The 9,798-nt window shown below is 44.2% G+C and overlaps 3 protein-coding genes across 4 annotated transcripts; all 3 read right to left on the reverse strand.

Annotated features, from left to right (window-relative positions):
• Nucleotides 1-4,290: 4,290 nt before the first annotated feature.
• LOC117899011 (glycine-rich RNA-binding protein 2-like) lies at nt 4,291-4,671 on the reverse strand. Its single transcript, XM_034808768.1, has one exon. The coding sequence runs from the start codon at nt 4,669-4,671 to the stop codon at nt 4,291-4,293; it is 381 nt and encodes a 126-aa protein (XP_034664659.1).
• A 941-nt stretch (nt 4,672-5,612) lies between these two features.
• LOC117896822 (glycine-rich RNA-binding protein) lies at nt 5,613-6,094 on the reverse strand. Of its 2 annotated transcripts, XM_034805331.1 has the most exons (2): nt 5,870-6,094; nt 5,613-5,830 (listed from the first exon to the last, which is right to left on the reverse strand). In XM_034805331.1, exons 1-2 carry the CDS (start codon nt 6,057-6,059, stop codon nt 5,670-5,672), a joined length of 351 nt encoding a protein of 116 aa, XP_034661222.1. In that variant the 5' UTR covers nt 6,060-6,094; the 3' UTR covers nt 5,613-5,669. The 2 variants fall into 2 exon arrangements, with proteins under 2 accessions (XP_034661222.1, XP_034661221.1); XM_034805330.1 differs by having other exon boundaries at nt 5,614-6,094.
• Nucleotides 6,095-9,381: 3,287 nt separating this feature from the next.
• LOC117899017 (holotricin-3-like) lies at nt 9,382-9,798 on the reverse strand. The gene has a single exon (XM_034808776.1). It carries the CDS (start codon nt 9,733-9,735, stop codon nt 9,382-9,384), a length of 354 nt encoding a protein of 117 aa, XP_034664667.1. The 5' UTR covers nt 9,736-9,798.

A 9,798-nucleotide genomic window follows, 5' to 3' on the forward strand; every position in this document is an offset into this window, starting at 1 on the left:
GAACGATTTAAGAAACGAAAACGCAACGACACAAGACCACATACATATTTTGGGTAGATTAATGTAAGGTGAGGCATAACTGGACAAGCTCGTGTGGAAACACTAATAAGAGCGAGAGCCAGATCACCTAAACCTCACCACACCATGCACTGAAACACTTTGTACGCTCTCTCGCGCCTTTCTTATTGCTTTTTCTCCTCTTCTTCGCATTGGGTATTGCAGATTTTTGGCACACACAAATACATGCACACACATTGCCAGGCATTACATAACAGAACAAAAAAAGAATAATATGATTAAACACACTTTGTACATCAAGTGTACACTTTTCACTTTCACTTATTTCCATACACATTTTGCCTTCGCCGCTCTGCCTTTTTGAATGCCATACGAGAGAGCGTCGACACGCTGCACTCGCTCTTTTCTTATTGTCTTTCTCCTCTCCTTCACTTTGGGTATTGAAGTGGGAAAGGGACACAACTATGCACCGAATTTTTGGCACACACAAATACACGCATACATTGACAAAATGATGTGTATGAATGCACAATGGAAATCAAATGCGCAATTCACTTTAAACACTTCACTTTCGCTTATTTCCTTATTTCGCCTTCGCCGCTTTGCTTTTTGGATGCTCTTTTGCCGCCTCTCTGGATTAGGAAGTTGTTCTTGCACTAAAGTACAATTTTTTGACCTTTCTTAATCACTGCACACTACACTTTTAACACTTCACTTTCACTTATTTCCTCGTTTCGCCTTCGCTGCTCTACCTTTTTGTTGCCATTTTGCCGCCTCTCTGGATCATATTTTTTTTATTTTTTTAAGCACTGCACCACACTTTTAACACTTCACTTTCACTTATTTTAATATTTCGCCTTCGCCGATCTGCCTCTTGGATGCCATACGAGAGAGCGTCGACACGCTGCACTCGCTCTTTTCTTACTGCCTTTTGGATACCTTTATAATCAATCATGTTGCCGCCTCTCTGGATCAGGAATTATTTTATTTTTTTAAGCACTGCACATTACACTACACCACACTTTTAACACTTCACTTTCACTTATTTCTTTATTTCGCCTTCTTGGATCTCCCTTTTGGATGCCATGCGAGAGCGTCGACACGCTGCACTCGCTCTTTTCTTATTGTCTTTCTCCTCTTCTTCACATTGGGTATTGGAGTGGGAATGAGACACCACTATGCGCCGATTTTCTTGCACACACAAATACACGCAATCATTGCCAGAGATCACGTGAAAGAAAAAAAATGATGTATTCTGGAAATCAAATGCTTTATACACTTTTAACACTTCACTTTTGGATTATTTTCATTATTTCGCCTTCGCCGCCTTGGTTGCCATTTTGCCGCCGTGGGGATCAGGAATTTATTTATTTTTTTTAGCACTGCACACTTTACTATTTCACTTCATCATTACACTGCACTACACAACTACGCGACAATTTTCCCGGTGGATTTTTCATCCATTTCCCGATTTTCGCGACCCTAACCGCGGAGCTAACTTAAAACCGCGTGCTTGGCCCGTCCGAAAAATTGAAAGTGAGAGAGCGGCGCAGACTTGCATGCGAGGGAGGCTAGTTTCTAGAACATTCTATGCTCTCCTTCTTCCACTCCTATTCCAAGAGAGCGTTTGTTTGTGCGTTTGACAAGTAAATTGTTAAAGCAACGGTGAATGGCTAGAAGGGGTAAAGTTCTGTGCTGCTGGGTTGGCTGTAGTGAGAGAGGGGAAGAGAAGCTGAGCAGATCGTGCCGAATATGAAAGGTAGCAGAGGGGAATGTTCGAGAAACTAAACCCCCTAAGCATTTAATTTCCGAAAAATTGCAAGTGAGCGGGGCAGCTTTGCATGCGTAGTAGGCTTGGCTTCTAGATCCATCCCATGCTCTCTTTCTGATGCGCTTCCGAATTGCTCTCTCATTTGACTTTTACTTTTGTGTTCTGCCTCTCCCTACCTCAAGAGAGTGAACGTAGCTGCTTTTGATGAGTTGCTAATGCAACTGTAAATTGGGAGAAGGGGACAGTTTTGTGCTTCTTGTTTGGCATGTGTTTGGAGAGGGGAGAAGAGGCTCAGCAGATCATACGGTGAATATGGAAGGTAAGAGACAACAGCATGCAATTTTTGAGAAACTAAGCATACACATACATATGTATGTACTGCATATGTACAAACGCCTCAGCCTAGACCGAATTGCTGCAGCAATAAAAAACAAAATCGAATTTAGTTGCTGGAAAAATGTCTGTTATGTATCTGGGTAATGGCAAAGGCAAAGGGGAAACCTTCTAAAATTTATGGAAAAACAAATACACAATTGCAATTTTCGAATTTATTCGGGCATAAATATAACAAGACAAGTTTAAAGCTGGAAAACCTCGAAGCTTTAAATACCCTTACAAATATACCGATTTAAGACTTTCTAACGGAGCTGAAATTTCGTGACGTAATGAAAGTGCATAAGGGGTTGCAGAGTAATTGTATGAGCAATCCATGAGAATTGCACTAACTCTTTATCAAAACTATACAACCCTTTTGAAGAGCTTCAAACTATCAATTTTTATTGCTCTTGGTGAGACTTAATCGAAGTGTGGCAAGTGAACGAGGAAACTTTGTGTGTGTGTGTGTGCTCCATGGAGCGGCAGCATAGAGCAGCCACAACCACGTGCACATACCTATGCACAGACAGGCAGAAGCGACAGGCAGGCATCCACATTCAGATAGCAGCTGTCAGTCACTCAGGGCAGTCCGTTAACCAGGCAACCAAGCGAAAGGAGCATCCGAGGCACAGGCACAGGTCTAGCGGGGTCGCTGCCAATGGCCGACAGAATGTGCTCGCATCATTGTAATTGTTAATTACTCTGATATTTATTCTTCTTTTCTTCTGCCTCTCCCCCTTTGGGGGCTGCCTCACGCACGCACGCACATGGCTGGCAGGGAGAGAGCCAACAACTTTGGCAGCTGCTGCTGCTGTGTCCAGTGGCTCGTGCATATTTATGCTTATGGCCACATCTTCTGCTTAAGCCACGACTGGAGCGCTGATTTGGACGCCACACGCAGCTAACAAGCGATGACCACCCCAAGCCATGCCACACCGGTTCACCCCGTGTCCCACCCACACGTCGGCACCAAACTACGTCGTCATGCCATTTGGCAGTTGGGTTCTTGGCTGCCTGCCACGTCAAGTGAGTTCACAATTTTTGCGTGCCACCATTTCTCTTCCGCCTGTGTCAGTGCCACTGGCTGCCCGGCTCAGCTCTCTCCTACGGCCGTATGCTGCACGGATTATCCTTGGCATGCAACGCCTTTATCCTGTTTTATTTGTGTTGTGCTGAAGGCTCTCCTCCGCCATATCCTATTCTTCTGCTGCTGCTGCTGCTTCTCCTGCTGTTATTTTCTAGCTGTTGTTGTTTTTTTTTGCCCGCTGATTTCGCTACTTAATTTTTTTGCCCTTTTTTTGGTCCACCATGCTGTCTCTGTTCATCTCTCCGTTCGCCTCTCCGTTCGTCTCTCCGTTCGTCTCTCCGTTCGCCTCTCCGTTCGTCTCTCCGTTCGTCTCTCTGTCTATCTCCCAGTCCCTCTCTCTGTTCGTCTCGCTGAATGTCAGTCTATCTGTCTCTCTGTCTGTCTGCCCTCTGTGTATCGTCTCGTTTCCGTTCTGGCGTAGCTGATTGGGCGTATTTTGTTATTTTCATGTTGCTGCTGCTGCTGCTGCCGTTTCTGCTGCTGTCTGTCAGTCAAGCCAAACGAAGCCAGAAGAAATCCCCTCCTGCTAGTCGTGTCCCTGGCAGTGGTCCCAGCCACGGCCACGGTCCTTGTCCTAGCCCCAGTCCGGGGCGGGCACCCGCTCGTTTGTTCATTCGCTTTTTTCCCACGTAATTAAAACTTGAAACGCATATGAATTAGAAAATAAAAAAGGAAAAGAAGAGAGAGAGAGAGCGGAATAAAATACGAGAACGCGACCCGGAATGGAGCCATTTCATGCTACAGAATGACATCCTGTTCCCGCAGTCTGACATCGTTAACATCGCTGATTAAGTTTTCTTGTCCTGTGCTCTCTTTCTCTCTCTCTCTCTCCGTTTGCCCCGTCACTCAACGTGATTTGAAATGAAATTTTTATAATTTCTACAGCCAACCATTCACCACCCCCCCATGGCCATGCATGGGGAAAAATGGTTGCCCGAAACCCTCAATCCCTTACCCTTAACCCTTTACTTTTGTCAATTATTTGCTTTATTAGCGACTGGGTACAGCGTCATTGAACACACAGATTCCTGGTGGATCGTCAGCGACCGTAGAAGTCGCCTCCAAAGCGTCCAGCATATCTGCGACCTGGATAGTTATTGCCAAAGGGACCGCCGCCATAGAAGGGTCCACCATTGAAGGGTCCGCCATAGGGTCCGCCATAGGGTCCGCCATAGGGACCGCCGCGATAGTTGTTCCTGAACGGACCGTCGAAGCGACCTCCTCCTCCTCCTCCACGCCTTCCGCCAGAACCACCCAAGCCGATGGCAACTATTCCAACTTGACGACGCACACGCACGACATCTACATCTGCATCGCTTCCTTCATCCAGCAGGGGCTGTGGCTGCTCTACCGCCAGCGCTTCCCTCACACAAATGGCCAGCAGAGCTGCAGCAACTACCAAACATGGGAACGAACGCATCTCAGTATTTGAATGTCGTTCTGGATCATAACTGGGCTTTATTTATAGCAATTATTCAGAACTTCAGATTGGACCTTAACAGCACAAACAAGTTTAGGTCGAAGTAAAGTAATTAAAGCATCCACTGATTTATGAATATTTACAAAGGGATTATCCAAGATCTAAGCAGATAAAAGTGCTGGAAAAACACCAAATATATTTCTGGAGTTCTTACCCCTCGGCAAGGAGTGACTTTCTGCACCAAAAGTGATTTACCTTCTCCTTGTATCTAGATCCCCGCGCCAGAACTCCATTAGGTGCTGTGACAACTTCCGCCTGAGGCATGAGGCATAAAAAAGGTAATGGCAGCCATCCTGCAATGAATGGGCTGAGTGCCTTAAAATGACAATATAGCACGGTATGACACACAGTATGAATAGCTATTAGATTACCTTTAGCAGCATCTCCCCATATGGGCAGAGACAGAACAAACTGGTTTAGCACTTCGTAGGGTAATTAGGGCAGTAAGTAGCTCGCGGTGATTTATTAGCAGCCAAACCAGAGCTGATTCTATCACTTACACTGGGCATAAAAAATGGCAATATAAAATTAAAAGTAAATTAAAATTAATTATGCTGTTTTTAAACACACACTTCGTAGACACAAATATAATTTACTTTGACTGGAATATAAACGTATTCCAAATATTTTTTAAATGCTGTTAAATATTAAATTTAATTAAAAAACACCTTGAAGTAAATATTAAATATTCAATTTATAGTTTAATAAATTTCATGTTTATATTGAATATTTTTTGTGACTTATTTTAAAAGTATTTATTTTTAAATCAAAGAGAAAGACCTTAAATATTCCATATAAAATAAAATTAAATATTTTTAAATAATTTTTTGTATACAATTGTCAAAAATTAATGCTAATAAATATTGAAATCCAAACTAAAATCTAGCATTACAGCACACTATTTTTCGCTCAGTGTGTGCACATTAAATGACTAACACTCAGCCGAAAAAGGGGCCGCCAAAGAAGGGCGGGGGCGGATAGAAACCTCCACCGAACCCACGTCTTCTGCCGTATCCACCGCCTCCGAAGCCACCGCCGCCAAAGCCACCGCCGCCGAATCGTCTCCTGCCGCCGCCTCCAAAGCCTCGGCCGCCGTAGCCTCCGTAGCCGCCGCCAAAGCCTCGTCTGCCAAAGCCGCCGCCGCCAAATTGCCTGGCCAGGCGCACTGCCGGCATCTCCTGCTGCTCTGCGCCCTGATTTACATCCGCCAAAGTCAGTTGCTTCACATCCGCCTCGGCTGGCGTCTCCTGTGACTGGGACTGTGCCACGGCCAGGAGCAGCACCATTCCGACACTCAGCACTAATAGATTCAAGTGGTGTGCGCGCATTGCTCCAGAGTCTAGACTTTCGCTTCGTTGGGGGCTCGCTTCTGTATGAAACAGAACCAAGCACTCGCCTAGGCCTTTATATACCCCAATTGCTGGCAGTGGCCCCTCCTAGATGACTCTGGGGTTCTAAACGAGTTGTGTGTTGACGACCTTAAACAATTAAATTTCCTGAGCATAATCAAATGGCGAAGAAAACCCCCGGTCCGTCAAGAGCCCTCGGGCGCAGACGTAACAGGCAAAAATTAAACACGCAAAAAATATCGAAAAAAACAAAATCATTTCTACACAACAAAAACAACCTGTTACCCCCGTTAACCCCTCCAGCCGCAACGTTCTTCGCGCTCTCCCTCTCTTCGTTTGGTTCTAATTATGTTTGTGCCGCGGGGGGAAGTTCGATACTTCCAAGAACTTTTTAATGAAGTCTCTTGCGGGACATACCCTGGGCCTAAGTTCTTGTGAGAGCGAAAACTGCTCCACATCCTTTTATGCTTAGAGATATGTGCCATGCATTAAGCAATAAAGTTCTGCAACATTATTGTATTTTCTAAACTGTTTCTCAACTGTTTTTAAGCAGTTTTGCTTCCAACTACGCAGCAGCAAAAAACTCCATTCATAATTTGTTTATGAGCATTATTAGTCGACTCGTTAGGTGCTCAGTTTTTGCTCTGAATAAGAAAACTGTAGCCAACATAACAACTCGCTCTGTGCAGCCTTTAAAGTAAGTTCTACTTTAGTTTCAAACAATTAATCAAAGATTTGTTGGAAGTGCTGGAAATATTCCATTTTAATGGTTATGAAGAGTATGAGCCAAAAACGATGATGCCACAAAATCTCCCATTAATAGTTGGGAGCAAGTAATGCCGTCCCTTCTCAATTCCACATTTGAAGCTGCTTGTCGATGTATTTTGATTTTTCTAAACGAGTTGACAGGTACATAGCTGATTTGGGAATTAAAAACAAAATAATATTATGTTCTAAAATGGGGAAAAAAAATATAGTTATTGTCGGGTTCCCAGTTACGACAGTTAATATGAACTTTTGTACAAGTTGGAATAAAAACTCTTAATTTCTGTGTATGAAAAAAATAATAAAAACATCGAAAAGGACACCAAGAAGTGTCGTTTCAAATAAACAAAGAAATAACATTCTAATGATTGGTTAATCTATTGTTTGCCTGATTTTTACAACAACTCTTAATCGCGCATAAAAATTACACAAAAACAGTCACGGACATGCAAAGAAAACTCTTTAAAAAAATACCAATATTGTGCTCAACGATGTACTACTCCACATACTCCCAACTGTGTGGCAGAGTATTATGGATTTCTAGTTGAAATCTCATGAAAAATAGTGCTGACTTTTATGACGTAAATGTTGAGATGAGTCAGTATGTTGGGAAAATACAAATAAATACACGAGTAAGCTCTGTGGGTAAACAACATTTGACGCCAAAAAACAGGTAAACCATCTTTAAGCCAATTAAATATATGGGCACACACTTAAATATATATATATATGTATGTATATATGTACATATATATTTGTATATATTTATATGTGAATTTGTAATTTCATTTGTCGACATTTAATGCTCATTAAGAGATTTCGTAAGCACCGGCGGCCGCATGTGAGCTGTTTACAATTTAGAAAAGCGCCGCCCCGAGCGGTGCGTATTTATAAGCCATAAATAACGTGTAAACAAAAAGGCTGCCACAAACAACAAGCAGGCAGGTCCTTGCCATATCTTGTGGCAGCAGCCGCAGCGACAGCAACAACAACAACAACAACAACAGTCATAGTAACAACATCGCGGCCAAATTATAAGGCTATAAAAGGCAATAAAAAAACTTTGCGATATCAAATTACAACGCCCTCATAAAGTTATAAAAGTTTCGAGCGTATCAAACAAAGCACGTTCCACACCCCCTGCACACCCCCCTGCTCCATTCCCTGCCAAACACCCTCTCCGAGGCAGGCCTAATATTTTCAATAACAAATCAATCAGCTGCGGCTGCTGCCGCCACAACGGTCAACATGGATAATCAGTTCGCACAGGGGAAAATCCCGCCTTCTCCACGAATCCTGTGCGGGATGCTGGCAGCTGCTGGGGCGTGGGCGTGGACGAGGGCGTTGGCAGGGCTAAGGTCGAGCCGTGTGGGCGGGTGTATTTTTTGAAGGTGCCGTAGATTTATTGAGACACGATTTCGATAAGAACAGTGCTATTAAAATGGCCAAAAAGCATAAGAAATGGCAGCGAACAGTCGCTCAGCGAAGCTTAAATGCTCTGCGGGGAGTTTAAAGAATGTTTAAATAATAATTTAGAAATAATCACAGCATCGGCTCAGGGTTTATTAACGCTTAAAAGACAGCTAAAGCTCAAGCCCAAAGCTGACACCTCGAGACTTTACACCCAAACTGCAGCTCAATGATGAAAAACTACCTCAAAATTTCCACTTATTACTTTACTTTTCCCCACATAAACATCGACAGTAGCAGCATCCACTGGCGACATTTTTATCGCAATTAATTAATTAATAATTCTAATTAGGATGCCAACAGATAAACTAATTGCAACACACACAACAGAATGCAACACTTCAACTTTTGCTTCTTTTTGTTGCTGCTCCACAACGCGCCAAGTGTGTCCCGTGAAAGTGTAGACGAACAAAAGCCCTTCTACAAGTCTGCCTTTCGATAGCAAGGAATTTTTGCGCTTGTCTAAAAAAAAAGGGGGAAAAAAGCGAGCAGGAAAAAAAAATAACGAAAACTTTTATCAATGTTGGCGCATGGCTGTAAGGTCAAGGGATAACAAAAGGCGAAATTTAAAGCCCAGTTAATTTTTTAACAATAAAAGGGCGCTTGTCAAGGGCGCAATTTTACAGCAAACGTTTAATCTTGAACGACTTTGGGGAGGGGACTAAGCATAGAGAAAGGAGACAGCAGGCAGCAAGATTGGCAAGACGGATAGAACTTCCAGCTGCTCCAGCACTTCTGTCTCTCTCCCTCAATGGATTGCTTTTGTTATAAATAGGAAAAGCAAACTGGGCCAAAAACGAAGAAAATTAAATGCTTTCACGGGCTAAACAATGCAGTGGGGAGGGGTGGAGGAGCCAATGATCTGCCAATCATTGTGAGAGAGAACTGCCATTGATGAGCGAACGGCCAATGCAAATGACAAGGAAATTAAGTGAGGCCAAAGAGTGGCCAGGATTGTATTTCAAACTCAATTAAAACGTGCTCGATTGCACTTCTATTTTATGTATTCTATTTTCTAGGCATTAACACAAGTCAGTCACGTCATGGATGGGAGGGTGGGGAATGCTTAGCGTCCATAGCCGCCGCGGTGGCCGCCATGATGGCCACCTCCATGGCCACCGCCATAGCCTCCATAGCCACCGCCGCCGAAGCCTCCTGGTCCACCAAAGCCGCCGCCGGGTCCTCCATAGCCACCGCCGAAGCCGCCTCCGGGTCCGCCAAAGCCGCCTCCAGGTCCGCCGAAGCCACCGCCGCCATAACCGCCTCCTGGACGTCCTCCATAGCCGCCATATTGACGAGCCTGACGCGGCGCACTTGGCGCCGAGACACCTGCATCCACATCGAGCAGCGTTGTGGCCGCCGCATTGGTGCTGGCAACCAGCAGGACCGCCGCCAGGATGAGGCAAATAAATGTGCGCATTTTTTGGATAAACTTCTGGAACTAATCACCGCCGAAAGTTAGAGCGGCTTCTATGGAGACTCA

This window comes from Drosophila subobscura, chromosome O, assembly GCF_008121235.1.
Source record: "Drosophila subobscura isolate 14011-0131.10 chromosome O, UCBerk_Dsub_1.0, whole genome shotgun sequence".
NCBI lineage: Eukaryota > Metazoa > Arthropoda > Insecta > Diptera > Drosophilidae > Drosophila > Drosophila subobscura.

Coding starts and splice junctions, on each gene's coding strand:
- LOC117896822 (XM_034805330.1), bottom strand. CDS start 6,059: ATGCGCGCACACCACTTGAATCTATTAGTGCTGAGTGTCGGAATGGTG.
- LOC117899011 (XM_034808768.1), bottom strand. CDS start 4,671: ATGCGTTCGTTCCCATGTTTGGTAGTTGCTGCAGCTCTGCTGGCCATT.
- LOC117899017 (XM_034808776.1), bottom strand. CDS start 9,735: ATGCGCACATTTATTTGCCTCATCCTGGCGGCGGTCCTGCTGGTTGCC.